Here is a 17826-nt window from a genome sequence, read left to right as displayed (position 1 = left end):
TGTGCCATACCTTATCCTTGTTAAATTGTTTGTATTCCATGGGTACCGTCATTAGTATCTCAATTATTGTAAGACTCAATTTTAAACTTTTAAATTGTGGCAGTCCCAAAGCAGCTAGTCTCTACTTACTTTCTACCTTTATTAGCTGATAAGCCCACAGATACTTATAAACTGTTTGAGACACCAGTTCTCAGCATGGTTGCTTGTTCTGGTGAGCAGTGAGTTTAAGAGAATGCTGCCTGTGGAGCATCCTTTAAAATCTTTCATAATAAAATGCAAATAAAAATTAGGCGGCACTATTAATTAGAAAGGAAAGTGTTCTATTGACATCTGTAGGTATGACCATAAGATTGGTGTTGATAGGTTCAAGGGGAAAGTGGGCATTGCAGGTATAGGTATAGGTATACCTTGGAGATATTGTGAGTTTGGTGCCAGACTACTGCAATAAAGCAAATATCATGATAAAGTAAGTCAAATGAATTTTTTAATTATATACTGGCTTCACAGTACATATAAAAGTTATGTTTACACTATACTGTAGTCTATTAAATGTGTAATAGCATTATTTCCAAAAAATGTATGTACCTTAATTAAAAAAATACTTTATTCCTAAAAAAATGCTAGCCATCATCTGAGCTCTCAGCAAGGCACAATCTTTTTGCTGGTGGAGGTTCATGCCTTGATGTTGATGGCTGCTGACTGATCAGGGGGGTGGGTGGTTGTTGAAGTTGGGGTGGCTGTGGCAATTTCTTAAAATAAGATAATTTTGCCGAATAGATGGATTCTTCCTTTTATGAACGATTTTTCTTTAGCATTTTACCCATAGTAGAACTTTTTTCAAAATTGGAGTCAGGGGCACTTGGGTGGCTCAATCGGTTGAGCATCTAACTCTTGATTTTGACACGGGTCATGATCCAGGGGTTGTGGGATCGAACCCCACATAAGGCTACAACCATGTTGTAGATAGATGTTCTTGTCATCCAGGCTTTGCTGTTCTACTTACAGAGCACAGGCAGAGTAGATTTAACATAATTCTTAAGGGCCCTAGGATTTTCAGAATGCGAAATGAACATTCACCTTAAAACTTAGTCACCTATTAGCTTCATTAGCTCTAATAAGAGTCAGTCTGTGAAGCCAGACACTGACTTCTCTCTAGCTATGAAAGTCCTAGATGGCATCTTCTTTCAATATAAGGCTGTTTCATCTACATTGAAAATCTTTTGTTTAGTAGACATTGTCATTAATGAACTTGGCTACATCTTCTGGAGAATTTGCTGCAGCTTCTACATCAGCACTTGCTGCTTCACCTTGAACTTTTATGTTATGGAGATGGCTTCTTTCCTTAAACCTCATGAACCGATCTCTGCTAGCTTCAGACCTTTCTTCTGCAGCTTCCTCACCTCTCAAACTTCACAGAATTGAAGAGAGTTAGTAACTTGCTCTGGATTAGGCTTTGGTTTAAGGGAATGTTGTAGCTGGTGTGATCTTCTATCCAGGACACTAAAATTTCCTTCCGAAGGCTATTTTACTCTCTTATTTGTGTGTTCATTGGAGTAGCACTTTTAATTTCCTTTGAGAACTTTTCCTTTACATTCCTAACTTGACTTTGTGGTGCAAGAGGCCTAGCTTTTGGCCTCTGTTAGCTTTCGACATGTCTTCTTCACTAAGCTTAATTTTTTCTAGCTTTTGGTTTAAAGTAAGACATGTGTGACTTTTTCTTTCACTTGAACACTTATGGCCATTGTGGGGTTACGGGCCTAATTTCAATATTGTGTCTCAGGGAATAGTGAGGCTAGAGGAGAGGGAAAATGATGGGGGAATGGCTAGTAGGTGAAGCAATGAGAACACACACACAACACTTATCAAATAAATTCACCGTCTTAATGGGTGCAGTTTGTGGTGACCCGAAACAATTGCAATGGCAACATCAAAGATCAGTGATCACAGATTGCCATAACAAATACAAGAATAATAATGAGAAAGTTTGGAATGTTGTGAGAATTAAAAAGATGTGACCCAGAGACATGAAGTGAGTAAATGCTATTCACACAATAGTACCGATAGACTTACTAAATGCCAGGGGTGCCACAGATCTTCATTTTGTAAAAAATGCAGTATCGAGGGGTGCCTGGCTAGCTTAGCCAGTACAGCATATTCTTGATATCAGGTTTGTGGGTTCAGGCCCCATGCTGGGCGTGGAGCATAGTTTAGAAAAATACAACATTGAAGTGCAATAAAGCAAAACACTATAAAATGAGGTATGCCCATATTTGCTAATCTAGGAGGGATTACAGAATTAGAGCCTGAGGTTCTCCTGCTCTGAGGCTTTTAAGCATATCCATATGGTACTGCCCTTTTCCTCCTGCCCACTCTACTCTGGAAACAGAAACCACTAAGAGTTCTATATCCATATATAATAGCAAAATAGCCACAAGGCTTTCAGTGCTAATGCTTCTAAACAATACATCTGTCCCCAACCCCCCACTCCTATTTTTATTTTCCACTTAAAACAAAGAGGCATAATACACAAATGGTTTCAGTTTTTTTTTTTATAATACTCTGATCATTGGCATTGTGTACTTTAGAGAAGGTGGCTGTGTCAATAAATGGAAGAAAATACAATTAAAAATAGAGATAAAATCACTAGATGAAATTACATATTTAAGTAAAGAGAAAATGTGACTCAGTTTACCAATACTGTTATTTACACTTAACTTTTAGATAATACATACATTACATAAAATGAAGTACATATAAAATTTAAACAAATTACTTGATTGAATAATAGAAAATGCTTTAAAAATTTTTCACCCATAATAAAACTAGCTTTTATTTTAATAAGTGGTCATACACTGGTATGCCTATAATTTATTCTGCAAAACTCAAAGCTTGGAATAATGAAATCTTCAGAATGGATCATGTGAAGCATTTCACTTACTGGCAAACTAGAAGATAACTACCTAATCCTGCTGGGAATTTTACATTGTAGTCCTTTTTTTTTTTTTAATTTTTTTTTCAACGTTTATTTATTTTTGGGACAGAGAGAGACAGAGCATGAACGGGGGAGGGGCAGAGAGAGAGAGGGAGACACAGAATCGGAAACAGGTTCCAGGCTCTGAGCCATCAGCCCACAGCCTGACGCGGGGCTCGAACTCCCGGACCGTGAGATCGTGACCTGGCTGAAGTTGGACGCTTAACCGACTGCGCCACCCAGGCGCCCCTACATTGTAGTCCTTCTTATCCCCCTAACAAAGGGATATAATGGAGTTTTGGGAAACAGTGGATATTCATTAAGAGAAACATTGAGAGAGAGATTATGAGAGAAAGTCCTATGGTTTGGAGAACAGGACTCACTCAAAGTACTTTGATATGTGCTGCAAAATGCTGAAAGTTCCAAATTATAATCATTCTCTCTACAATGTCTGGCCCAACGACATCTTTCTCTTTACTAAAATCTTTCAATTTAAGTTAACTGGATAATTTTTTCCCTCTTGGAATATATTCCCAGTTTTATAGTAGAAGTTGATAGGAAAATAGGTTGATTTTGCAGAAAACTGTTTTATAAGCAAATGTGACAGAACATTTTTATAAAGGAGGGTTGCAGGCATTATCTCACTTACATGAGTTTAGCAAATTTTTGTTTCCTTTAAAAAATCTGAAGAGAAGATGGTGTGTACACAGAACATGTCTGTACTTGAATAACATGATTCTAGTTATTGATATATGTAATAAAAGAGATCAAAGCAGGCCAAATAATTACTAAGTATTCTTTCTTTGCATTACACAAAGATCAAAATATATGCTAATTCTAACAGTATCACTGCATTGACTGTGCATTTACTAATTTAAAATATATATCTCAATTTCTCAGGAGCTCTTGATGAGTTCCCTGTTCCTTTATTTTTCCATTTTGCAGAACTACTATCAAATCTACATTCTGTATTGTGGACAGTCTGTGAGCAACCACTAGGCAAGTCCTCCCCTGGCTGGCCTTATCAAGGGCGTGCTGAACCACCTAGAAGAGAAAAGGGCCCATGATTGCTAGCTTGAGTTAGATGCTAATATACTTATCCAATTCAAATTGGTAAAGGTAATCTAATAACATTCTTTCTGTATTTGCTTATCCCCAAGGAAAACTGCCCAGCTCTGTGAAATATTCACCGTATTCAATAGGAATCTAGCAAAAGTAACCATAGACACATTAAGACTTTTAACTAGAAAAGCTTTTGTGATAATGAATAAAAATGAGATGGTTGTTTATATATATGTAAGCAGTTCTAAACTCAGAGTCAGAAAGTAGTATTTCTAAACCTAAGCAGAATGCCTAACTTACTTCATTTCTTCTCATAGCATTCATTTGTTTTAGTAGAATTTAGCTAGAAAACTGTCCTAGCAAAAATCTCAGATGCAATGGGTTATAATGTTGTATAGAGGAAATAGGAGTGGAGGGTGAAAACCAAAATCTCTTGAACAAATTCAACAAATTTGTTCAAAATTTGTTGAACATACAAAATGTTCATTCCGGTGATGGATATCTCACTTAAATCCTTGCAATAACTCTATAAGGTGGGTTATTTATTTATTTATTTTTTAATTTTTCTGATAAATAAACTGAGATTCCAAAAGTCCGGGTCACTTGACCAAGGTTACACTGCTAGTAACTGATAAATCCAGGATTACAACTCAGGCATGTCTGATTCTAAAAATCATGTTTTTTCTCTTTCATAACAGACTGTTTCCTTAGAAATCAAAGATAATCATTTGTAAATAGCAATCATGTGGTGGTCAACCACATGAGCTCTTAGATCAGACATCCTCTCTTAAAATTCAGAGAAGTTACTTAATTTTTCTAAGCCTTACTGAGCTAGCCTTTCAAATGAGCATGCTAATAAAATAAGCTAATTCATTAAGTTGTGAGGATTGAGATAATAGCATATAATGGACACTTGGCAAATATTAAAGATTGTCATTCATTCAACCAGTGTTCATTTAACAAGTAAGTGCCTAGTATGTGCAAGAAACTACTAGAGGACAAGGACATAGCAAAATTAAACATCTGAAGGAGCCTGCAGTGTAGGTCTATTGTCACGTGTCTCTTTGCTTTCTTGTTTCCTTCTCAAATGTAACTAATAGTCTATTAAAGATGGACTAACTGTAGGTTCTGACACTGCAGTGTAGATTACTCTTTTATGCATGCAGATTGCCTTATGAATTTGTTTGGTATCATAAGAATAATAAAATAGGAAGGTTATTTTTCTTGGGCTTTTACCTTGACTGGAGAAACATTTCAAGAATTGGGCCTTTTTGCTAAACCCATTCAAGTGAGAAGACCTTTGTAGAACATGAGCTGCCCTATGTCCCACCTCTTTCCCACCTCCCCACCAGCGTCTAACTTTTTTTTAAAGGCCAAAACCTTAATTAGAATTCGTGACCTATGACTGCAGTTCTCTCCAGGTTTTTCTTTCCTCAAGCTGACCTTGATTTCTTCCACAGTACTCCACTCTCTTATTTGATATTATATTCTGAGATGAAATAAAGAGAATGTTACCTTTTCACTCTCATTATCAAGGGCTGAAGTGGCCTCGTCCAACAATAAAATTTTTGGTTTCCGGAGAAGAGCCCTTGCAATAGCTAGCCTTTGTTTCTGGCCTCCAGAAAGCTGTGTTCCTTTTAGTCCAATGTGTGTGTTGTATTTCTATTACAGGAACATGCAATTAAGAAAGCAAGGCTTGGTTATTTAAATTAGCATGGCAACTGTGGGCGAGAACCATCTAAATATTTCAAATTTTGCTTCTCTTAAAAATTTGTGTCCCAACAAGTTCTGAAATCTATTCTTGGCCTTTGTTGCAAATAAATGCTAAACCAGCAGTAAGCACTACCATCTCATTTACATATCTAATCTGATCGCAAACAGCAGACCTTTGCCATTATGCTTCTACAAAGGAATTGTTCGAATTAAAGCATAAGAAAAAAATTATTGGCAAAAAAAGTTCTCAGTAAACACAAATCTTTTCCATTAAATTACATTACCTTCTATTTTCAGGTCAAAACAATTAAAGGAAATCACTGGGTTTCCTCACACTGCCTCTTGCCAAACCTCTATGGGCGCATCTCTCCAGGTACTGGGATGCTGTTCTCAATGGCACAGGTAACTTCCTGACAATAAATAAGGCTGATGTCTGGAGACAGTCTGTTCACCTTTTCAGCCCATAATAGTGATATCTGGCACTCCCAATGTTTCTACAGCCCTCCTATTTACTAATGTCCTCTTCTCCAGTGTTTTCCTCCACAGAAGGATAAAGAAACTACGGGAGGAGTATCCTGAGGCTGTTGTAGTCTGCCAAATGATGACTGTCAGTTCAGTTGGTGCAAGCAGGCTCCCGATTGCTTTTTAGATTGTCCCATTGACTCTACTTCCCTCCGAGGTTTGACACTGCTTTCTACTAGCTCTTGCTAGTTGTCTAACAAATATATACTCCTGGTATCCAGACAAGAATGTGTGGATGGATCTGCTCCACTGGAAAAGCAAGGCTAATTATACAACTTTCTTTTTTTTTTTTTTTAATTTTTTAAAAGTTTATTTATTTTGAGAGACACAGAGATGGAGTAAGTGGGAGAGAAGCAGAGAGAGGAGGAGAGATAGAATCCCAAGCATACTCTGCACTGTCAGCATGGAGCCCCATGCGGGGCTTGAATTCAGGAAACTGTGAGATCATGACCTGAGCCAAAACCACTGGATGCTTAACCAACTGAACCACCCTGGCGCCCCTAATTATACAACCTTCTAAAGGTGGATCCTATAGCAGCATCATTGAAAACATGCAGCATGTGATTAATATGCTATTCATTTTGTCTTAGTGCCTTAGAGAAGCTTGAATTAACTGCCTTTCCCTCCATATCTGACTGCCTTCAAGGGGTACCATTTGGGCAGAGTGGGTATCGAGAGAGCCTGTGACACAGCTTTATGATAAACGTGTCTACTTCACCTCAAAGTTCATTTTTCAATTTAAAATGTGATTTTTTGCTTCATATAAAACAATGGGTGTCTCAATTACCACAGCCCAGTAAAAGTGTCTTTTCTGAAGTGAATGCTGCCCAAAGAAAACAGACTTTATCACTTCTGTAATTTTATTTAGGACTGTCAGCAGGCTGGGACTCTTCCCTCTAAAATGCATTTTAGGGCTGCCTGGGTGGCTCAGTTGGTTATGCGTCCAACTCTCTATCTCAGCTCAGGTCATGATCTCATGGTTCCTGAGATTGAGCCCTGTATTGGACAGTGTGGAGCCTGTTTAGGATTCTCTTTCACTCGCTCCCTCTCTGCCCCTTCCCCACTCACATGCATACACACACTCTCTCCAAATAAATGAATAAATATTAAAAATTCCCTTTATGAAATTTGGAACCATAGGGCAGGATAACAGATAAATCTGTCATTCATTTCCATACACCACATAGTTCCCATCCAAATTAGAGAATCCAATCCTAAACCAAAAACAGAGAGAGGATTGGGTGGGAATGATAATGGTTTGTAGCTCTTTCTGCCAGTCTAGCTTAAATTGTACATAGATTCTTCTTGTGTAGCTAAAGAAGACACAATACTAGCTTAGAGGTCACTTTGCATTTCTTGGCCTTCTCTGGATTACAGGAAGATATTAGTCTCAAGAATGAATTGGATTAAAATTAAATTCAGATGGTTTTGTCCATCTTTAAGCAGAACAGATTATAAATGGGGGTATACACATGGTCTCAATACCAACCTAAAAACATTTTCAGATACTTAAAGTGGAGGTTTTTATTTTTTAATGAAGAACTATAGACTTCTATTCTCCCGTTTAAACTGAAAATCTCAATCAAGTTTTTGGCAATCAGTGGGATGAATGGTGAGTGTCCTGGAATATTCAACCTGTTTATGAGATGCTCAAGGAACAATGGCTCCTTGATAGGAACCTGGGGCTAAAAGCCAGTTGGGTCCCGGAGAGAATATCCAAAAAGAGTCTGATCCTAAACCAACTACATTCTAGAGAATCCCTGCAGGCTCTTGGGAGGAACTTCAGGGTGATTTCAGTGGTTGAAGTCTTACCCAAGGAGTCACGATGTGACTTGACTGAGAGCTGCAGCTACACTCGGTGTGTTTCTCAGAGGATCCCTAAGACCAAGGTGGGGTTGCTTCAACTCCCCTCCTAGGCCAATATTTCCAAATATCTGTAGGTCATCTCCATGGCATATAGAATAGACGTGTTACCCTTAACACACTCCAAACTGACTTGCTGTTTGCCCTCCTAGGTTGAGTTGCCAGACAGGTCCACAATCCTTTACTAGAAACCCTTAAGGATATATCCACTTAAGAATTCTGTTTTTTATTTGTCTGTTTGACTTTCTCTCCCTCTCTCTCTCTCTCTCTCTCTCTCTCCCCGCCCAATGTGGGGCTCAAACTCACAACCCTGAAATCAAGAGTCACATGCTCTACCAACTGAGCCATCCAGCCCCTGTTTGTTTAACATTAGAAAAAAATATACCATAAATTGTATATACTATGTATTATATATATTTAACACGTGACATGTATTAACACCCCCAGAAACGTCTGGGGAAGCAAGTGGTAATCAAATATATGAGTATTTATGCAGAAATATTGGATTATTCATTCTAAGTAGGATTAATAAGGGCTACATATAGCCTCACATCATTTTGGCCATCAAATATGCAAAATTTGTGTGTCAGGCATGGAGTTTAAGAGCTTTTGGAAATTGGAACTGGGGAAAAGAAAATGTGGACTTGCATTGTCCTCATCCAGAATGTTGTAAAGCACCAGGACTTGTCTTTTAATGCCAGTCTCTGCCATACCTCAAAGGCCACAATGGCTTCTGGATGAGCAAACAAAAGGCTGAGCTCAGCAGCAATTGTTTTTCTTTAAAATGATCATGTTATTTCTTTGCCTAAAAATGTCTAGTGATTTCCTATTTCCAATAAGACAGAGTCCAAACTTCTTGGCCTGGTATATCAGAACCTTCACATTCAGTCTCTGCTCATATTTTGGCCTCTTCTCAATTCCCTAGTTTATGCCTTTTGCTCAGGATTTTAAATTTCTTTCGCTCCAAACACCTAAAACTGTTTTATGTGTATATGTTTCCACACAAGCTTATTCTGTCTTCTAAGAATGTATTTGTCCCTTCTCGGCCTGGTGAATTCCTCTCATTCTTCAAAACCCAGTTTGTTTGTTTGTTTGTTTTTAATGTTTGTTTATTTTTGAGAGAAAAAGCACGAGTGGGGGAGGGGTAGGGGCGGGGGGTGGGGGGAGACACAGAATCTGAAGCAGGCTTCAGGCTCTGAGCTGTCAGCCCAGAGTCTGACACAGGGCTTGGAACCTACGAACCGTGAGATCGTGACCTGAGCCAAACTCAGATGCTTCACCCACTGAGCCACCCAGGCACCCTTTCAAAACCCAGTTTAAAACAATATCTTCTGTATGGTTTTCTCTGAGCTCCTAGAGACTTTGTCATTCCTTCTTTTGTACTCTCATCATATGCTCTGTGTGTTTTTATTCCAGCAGGCTGTCCAGTGTATCATGCACTTTCTCACCCAGTTTCCACAATCCTCAGCCAAGTCTTGGCAATTCTACCCTTACAGTATCTTTTAAATCCTGTTCCTTGCTTTATTTCACTTTATAATTACTAATTCAGGCATTCATAACACTGGAAATAGCTCCTAAGTGGTCTCCCAACTCCCTGTATTTTCTTCACTACAAATGATCATTTACATTACTGCTGGATGTAATGTTCAATGCCCTATTTCAAAATGATATTTTGGTACCATGGCTCTACTTTTTTTTTTTTTTTTGGAGTAACAGTGATAAGTAAAGTTAAAATTAAAAACACTGAGGGGTGCCTAGGTGGGTCAGTTAAGTGTCTGACTTTTGATTTTGGCTCAGGTCATGATCTCATGTTCATGGAATTGTGTCTTGTGTTGGGCTCCACACTGACAGTGCAGAGCCTGCTTGGAATTCTCTCTCTTCCTCTCCCTCTGTCCGCTGCTTGCATTCTCTCTCTCTCAAAACAAATAAATAAACATAAAAAAAAAACAAAAACAGTGAGAAACTAGTTATTCTTTCTTTTAGGAAATAATATCATCTTGGTTCTCAAAGTTTTTTACTGTAAAAAGTTAGTGCACTGAATCTCTGAACTATGTAGTTTTGGGTAAATGTGGGAACTAGCACAACAAAAATAATGAAAGATAATAAACAGTTTAAGAATAAAAGTCAAATGGTATAAATATAAAATGGTTAACATTTTACCACACATAAATTAAAGAAACAAACCTATCAGGATTATGGGGATAACAATCTGACCACAAATTGACAATACAGCAAATGCCTTGGTTAAAAAGGAGAATTACCATGGAAAGATACTCATAGGGTCACAATATTTATAAAAATACATCAATCCTTTCATTATAGTTAGTAGTGTAGAATCTTACTGGAGCAGGAGAAATTGTATTATTTATGGCCCCTTTCTAGTTATAGGCACCATTTAGTGTGGACAGGAGATGGTGAGGGAAGATCTACTTTTATAAAAGTCAGAGAGTATGGTGACCATTACCCTCCCCCAAAGAACAGGATACTAGATTGTTTAATGTTTATTAAACTTAGGCATTCCCTTTTAAGGTGAGCTAGAAAATAACGTTGTAGAAGTTTGTTTCTAATTAAAAGTAGGTATGTATATTTTAATTTAATTTTGCAGGTATAAACATTCAGATATTGTAAGCACTTTAAGTTACAATTACTCATCTCTCTTCATGACTTCTGGATTTGTATTAATGCTTGCCATACTAAAGCTCTCTCTACAGTTAGCCAAGATTTTAACTTTCCTGTGTCAGCTGTCACAGAGAAGTGACATTGTGTTCGTCATTTCAGAGAAGTGACAAAAATGGCAGGCAAGGACTTAACATTCTAGTGGGGAAAGAGGACACTAAAATAAGTCTATAATCCCTCAGGGTAACTTTAGATTGTGATAAGCACCTTGAAGACTATATGGTATGTGATGGGAGTGGTGGGGACCCTTTTGATAAGGTGGCCAGGGAGAGTCTCTGCAAAGATGGCATTTCAGAGAGCTTGAAAGTTAAGGAGATAGCTCTGCAAAGAGCCAGAGGAAGGGAGGTTACAGCAAGTACAAATGTCCTGAGGTAGGGAAAAACTTGGTGTGCTTCTGAGACAGAAAAGAGGATAGTGTGCCTGGAGCAGAATGAACATGTGGTGAGGAAGGAGACGGAGAGGCGAGCAGGACCACGTCACAGAAGGCCTTGCCAGCTACGTAAGAAATTTGGACTTTATTCTAAGTGCAAAGGGATGCCATTAGGAAGTTTTAAGCAGGAAGGGACAGAATCTGATTTATGTTTTTAAAGGGTCCCCCTAGGTACTATGAGGAAGAAGAATTATGATGCGGCACACTGGAAGCAGGAAGGCAGATTAAGATGCTACGTAATCAGAGTGGGGGGATGATGGTGGTGTAGACCTAAGTAGAGTGTATATGGATAGAAGGTAAGCAATCAAAATAAGAAAACGAATTCGGTGAATATTAATACAGTTTGGTCTTGGAAAAATTGGTCACAGAAAAATCTCAATCTTCACTTTTTATGCATAACTTGATTAGATACTGGCAATAAATAAATTGTATAATTCAAGGAGCACATAAAGACAACCACTTAGCTTACTTGGCAGTTTTGTAATTCAAGATTTCAGATATTTTTCTTACCGCAGGGAGACCCTCAACAAAAGAGTGGATATTTGCTGCATCTGCTACTTCTTTTATTTCATCGAGTGGCACAACACGGCTGTTATCACCATAGGCAATGTTCTCAGCAATGCTACGGTCGAAGAGTACAGGCTCTTGAGAAACGATGGCTATTTGGGAACGGAGCCACTGTACACTCAGTTCCTTTGCATCCACACCATCGAATAGCTGCCAAAAGCAGAATGGAGAGTGGCATGTGAAGATCCAACAACTGTATTCTGTTGCAGTTCACTGTATTCAGACATGTACAAATCGTAACAAGAAAAATAGGAATTCAAGGTATTTCACAGTAAAATGCTACCCAAGGATGGACCATAAATCATATGCTGTATAGAAGCATAGTGTAACTGCCTAAAATGCCAGCTCCTAAACTTATTTGACATTGCTGTGAATGGCCACATATTCTAGAGACTTGCCTGGAGTCTAGAGTCAAGGCTGGTGCTCTGTGCTGAAGTCTGATGGAAAACGAGCAACCTCCAATGTAATAGGACCCCACTTTATTAAAGCCCAGAGAGAGAAGGTAGGGACCTATACAGTAGTCTGCATATAGGTGTATGTCATTTTATACATAGCCGTACTTATTCACATGAACATATACTAACATTCAACCGACATTTGATAAGCATATCTACTAGCTGATGTGGACTCTTCAAGTGCCAGGGAAATAGTGGTAAGCAAGACAAAGCTCTTGCCCTCCTGCAGCTTACATTCTAGTGGAGACAGACAGACAATAAACATACTAACAAATAATCAGAAAAAGAAAGTGTCATGAAAACTGAATAATGGGATGGGGACTGACCGAGGATGTGGGGAGAGTGTGGAAAGCAGGTGGGTAGATGCATTATTTTCTACAGAGTAATCTAAGAAGGCTTACCTAGGGAAGTAGCATTTAGATTGAGACGAGTGATAAGAAGGAGTCCACAAAGAGGTTAAAGCAAGAAAATTCCAAGCAGGGGAACAGCGAGAACAAAGGCCGTGAGTTTAATTTTTTTTTAATGTTTATTTATTTTTGAGACAGAGACAGAGCATGAGTGCAGGAAGGGCAGAGAGAGAGGGAGACACAGAATCTGAAGCAGGCTCCAGGCTCTAAGTCGTCAGCACAGAGCCCAATGCAGGCCTCAAACCCACAAGCTGTGAGATCATGACCTAAGCCGAAGTTGGATGCTCAGCCAACTGAGCCACCCAGGTGCCCCACTAAGTGAGTTTAAAGAACACTAAGAAGCCAGTGAGACTGACACATAGTATACAATGAGGTGGGGAGTGATAGGGGAGTTTAGTGAGAGAGGGAGAGGCCAGATCATGGGATGGACTCCATTTTATACAAACTGCAGGAGGAAATCATTGGAGGGTTTAAAGGAGAGGGTGTGCTATGCTATGTGCAAATAGATGACTGTTACCTATTGTGGGACTCACTGTTAACTCATTGTTATCACTGGTAATAGGGAGCCATTCTGGACCATTTTATTTTGCAAATAGTCATTAAGAATCTGTGATGGGAAAAAAACCCCAACCCTGTAAATTGGAGGAGAATGAGGACTAATATGACATTCTTTGACTTTTGGGGATTAGAAGAGGAGGCAGAACAGGAAGTCTGTGTGTGTGTGTGTGTGTGTGTGTGTGTGTAGCGGGGGATGGGGGGTGGATGTGGTGGTTGTTGTGTTGCTGGGAAAGGATAATTGAAAACCTGAAAATATGGAGAGTAAGAAAGGCGCTAGTGAGAATAAGTCACTGGAATGCTAAGGATGAAGAGGTTGCATTTTTTTGAAAACAGGATGCAGGACTTAATGGAACTGATTCAGATAAGCCCTAACCATGCATAAAGTTTTGAGAGGTGGGCGGTAGAAAAGGCCGGTGGGAATAGCAGGAAGCCTGTATCAGCTGGCAGAGGAAACTTATCTCTGTTTTACACCAGAATGGTATAAAAAGAGCCCAGGTATGGATATTAGACCCCTCCTCCAACACCTGTATTCTAAAAGAATTCTATGCCTTGTAAGATCAAAATTCCTGTTTTCTTTTTTAAAAATTTCTAATTTGTAAACTTTTAATTTTTTAATTTTCATTTTTAATGTTTATTTATTTATTTTGAGAGAGAGAGAGAGAGAGAGAGAGAGAGAGAGAGAGAGATGGAGAGGGGCAGAGAGAGAGGGAGAGAGAGAGAATCCCAAGCAGGCTTTGCACTGTTAGCGCAGACACGGGGCAGAAACGCACAAACAGTGAGATTGTGACCTGAGCTGAATAGACTTTTTAAAAATTTTTTTGAGTATTAGTTTCAGGTGTACAGCATAGTGATTTAACTTCTCATACATTATGCTATGCTCCCCACAAGTGTTACTACCATCTGTCACCATTCAAGGCTACTGCAGTATTTCTGGCCATATTCCCTATGCTGTGCCCCTTATTCTTATGACTTACTCATTCTACAACTGGAAGCATCTCCCACTCCCCCCTTTATCCATTCTTCCCATCCCCCCTTTCCCTTTGGCTACCACCAGTTTGTTCCTCTGTATTTATAAGTCTAATTCTATTCATTTGTTTTGTTTTTTAGATTCCACATATTCCACATATGTATTTATCTTTTACAGTCTGACTTATTTGATTTAGCATATTATCTTTTAGGTCCATCCATGTTGTCACAAATGGCAAGACCTCATCCTTTTTTATGGTTCAGTAATAGTCCATAACATATGTATATCTTCCATATACGTATATTCCATTATATAGATATATATATCACATATATATTCCTTATACATTTGTCTATCAGTAGACACTTGGGTTGCTTCCATATCTTGGTGCTGTAAATAATGCAGCAATAAACATAGGGGTGCATATATTTTTTGAATCAGTGTTTTCATTTTCTTTGGGTAAATTTCAGTAATGGAATTATTGGACCATATGGTATTTGTATATATCATTTTTTGAGGAACCTCCCTACTGTTTTCCACAGCTGCTATATCAATTTAAATCCCTACCAATAGGTCATGAGGGTTCATTTTTCTCCACATCCTTGCCAACATTTGTTATTTCTTATCTTTTTTTAAATGTTTATTTATTTTTGAGAGAGAGAGAGAGAGAGCATGAGCGGGAGAGAGCATGAGGGGGACAGGGACAGAGGATCCAAAGTGGGCTCTGCACTGACAGAAGAGAGCCCAACACGGGACCTGAATTCATGAACCATGAAATCATGACCTGAGCTGAAGTCGGACGCTCAGCTGACTGAGCCACCCAGGCACCCCTAATTCTTGTCTTTTTGATTCGGGTCATTCTGACAGATATAAGGTAATATCTCATTGTGGTTTTGATTTGCATTTCCCTAATGATTAGTGATGCTGAGCATCTGTCCATGTGTCTGCTGGCCATCTGTATGTCTTCTTTGGGAAAATATCTCTTTAGGTCCTCTGCCCATTTTTAAATTGATTTTTTTTTTTTTTTGGTGTTGAATTGTAGAGTTTCTTTCTACATTTTGGATATTAACCCTTTATCAGATATATCATTTGAAAGTACCTTCTCTCATTTAGTAGATTTCTTTTTTGTTTTGTTGATGTTTTCTTTCACTATGAAAAAGCTTATTTTGATATGGTCCCAATAGCTTATTTTTGCTTTTGTTTCCTTTACCTTAGGAGACCTACTTAGAAAAATGTTGCTATAGCCAATGTCAGAGAAATTACTGCCTGTGTTCTCTTCTAGGACTGCTAGGTTTCAGGTCTCATGTGTATGTCTTTAATCTATTTTAAGTTGTTTTGTGTATGATGTTAGAAAGTAGTCCAATTTCATCCTTTTACATGTAACTGTCCAGTTTTCCTAGCACTAGTAATTGAAGAGACTGTCTTTCCCCTATTATATATTTTTGCCTCCTTCATCAAAAATTGACTGTATAAGTGTGGCTTTATTTCTGTACTCTGTATTATGTTCCATTGGGCAATGTGTCTGTTTTTGTGCCAGTACCATACTGTTTTGATTACTACAGCTTTGTAATATAACTTGAAGTCTGGAATTGTGATGTCTCCAGCTTTGCTTTTCTTTTTCAAGATTGTTTTGGCTATTCAGGGTCTTTTGTGGTTCCATAAAAATTTTAGGATTGTTTGTTCTAGTTCTGTGAAAAATGCTGTTGGTATTTTGATAGGGACTGCATTAAATCTGTAGATTGTGGAGTTCCTGGGTGGCTCAATTGGTTAAGCATCCAACTTTGGCCCAGGTCATGGTCCCATGCTTTGTGGGTTTGAGCCCCGTGTTGGGCTCTGTGCTGACAGCTTGGAGCCTGGAGCCTGCTTCACATTTTGTGTGTGTCTCCTTCTCTCTCTGCCTCTCCCCTGCTTGCGCTCTGTCTTACTGTCTCCCAAAAAATAAAATAAACATTAAAAAAAATGAAAAAAAATTTGCAGATTGTTCTGGGTAGTGTAGACATTTTAACAATATGTGTTCTTCCAATCCATGAGTGTGGAATATCTTTCCATTTGTATCATCTTCAGTTTAAGATCAAAATTTCTGTCACCATCACGACAGAAGAATCTTTGAGTCTTTATATTTTCTATTTACCCTCAAAGTCTTATCCATCATTTTTGTTACTGGCTTGCTTGTCTGATTAGTTAAGGGAGAGATTTTTTTTTTTTTTTTTAAACTACTGCCCTGTTTGCCCTATTCAAACCAGTAAGGATGATTAAGCCCAAGGGAATGTTTAAGAATAGCACCACCAAAAACGAGATAAGCTGTATTTAAAATCAGTCTTACCACTTGTCCTTTCATAGGGTCATAAAATCTCTGCAGAAGGTGGACAGAAGTGCTTTTTCCACAGCCACTGCTTCCAACAAATGCTACTGTCTTTCCTTTCTCAATACTTAGGGATAAGCCACAAAGGATGAGAACATCCTGGCGACATGGATAGGAAAAAGAGACCTCTCGAAACTCTATATTCCCTTCACATGTATCCTGGAAAAGAAAGTTAGCAGGGTTTAGAATGATGACTTAAAAAGATTGTAACACATTATAGCACACTGGCCGAGTGTTTTCTGAAAATTATGCATGTTTCCACATCATTTTATTTTAAATGGTATTCCTATTGAAGAGCTACTGACTGCATGATTGTTTCTTTCACTTTTGTATGGATCTTTATATCTGTACTTCTTGTCTTCATTACCGGGCTTCACCAGCTTCCCTAAAAGCACTGGTTTCCTCTGGCTTCACTACCTAGACATAGTCTAATCTGCAGATTCGCTGTTTGACAAAATAATTACATATGTATACGTAATATATATACATATATACATACATATATATACATATATTTGTATTTATATATGTTTATTATTTATATTTATATTTATATGTTTATATTTATATTTATATAAATATATTTATATTTATATATATGTATATATGTATATATGTATATATATATATATAAATTTAGTTTGTGTTTTACAGACCTTTATCACTTAATTCATAATAGCTGGCATCCTCATAAACTATATGTACAAATGTTATTTTTGTAAGTTGGACCATGTTTTACAGTTAATATACATTATACTTTGAATTGGGTTTTTGTTTTTGACTGGTTATTATTTGACAGTGATGCCTAAAAGCTTATTTATTTTTCTCTGTATGCTTTGATATTTTAGGGGTTGATAATTTGTAAACCAATACTTCTATATACCAGGGATGTTTATAAAAGACTTTCCAGAACTATCACTAAATGATTAACTTTTCCTTTATATATTTGGTTCATAGAATCTAGGTTCTTTTTGAACTTTATGTTTGCCCTCAATCAATTACATTTTAAATAGGTTTAATAGTCATGCTCAGCATATTCTGAGTGCAGCATACAGGTAGAAGGCAGAGGTAGGTGGAGGACAGGGGCATCAAAAAATGTTTGAAAATGATATTCTATTGTCAAAGAACTGTTAGGAGATATGCCAAAAAGTTAAGTGCAGTAGTAGTAATAGCTTATTTTTAGCTTATTTAGTGCTTTCTGTTTTGCCCCAAAATGAATATTATTTATGCAATAATGTTTGACAAAATAAACCCAGAAATTGAGAATAATGAA

General features: G+C 37.9%; 1 protein-coding gene across 1 annotated transcript in view; it reads right to left on the bottom strand.

Annotated features, from left to right (window-relative positions):
* Positions 1–3817: 3817 nt before the first annotated feature.
* The window catches only part of ABCB5 (ATP binding cassette subfamily B member 5), a 113051-nt gene continuing 99042 nt past the window's right edge, over positions 3818–17826 (bottom strand). Inside the window, 4 exon segments of the mRNA XM_030294967.1 lie at positions 3818–4015; positions 5549–5695; positions 11748–11954; positions 16515–16712. Of these exon segments, the coding sequence (XP_030150827.1) occupies positions 3818–4015; positions 5549–5695; positions 11748–11954; positions 16515–16712 (750 nt within the window).

Source organism: Lynx canadensis, chromosome A2, assembly GCF_007474595.2.
Source record: "Lynx canadensis isolate LIC74 chromosome A2, mLynCan4.pri.v2, whole genome shotgun sequence".
Taxonomy (NCBI): domain Eukaryota; kingdom Metazoa; phylum Chordata; class Mammalia; order Carnivora; family Felidae; genus Lynx; species Lynx canadensis.
The sequence above is the reverse complement of the archived record's forward strand: the minus strand, read 5'-3'. Positions and strand labels throughout refer to the sequence as shown.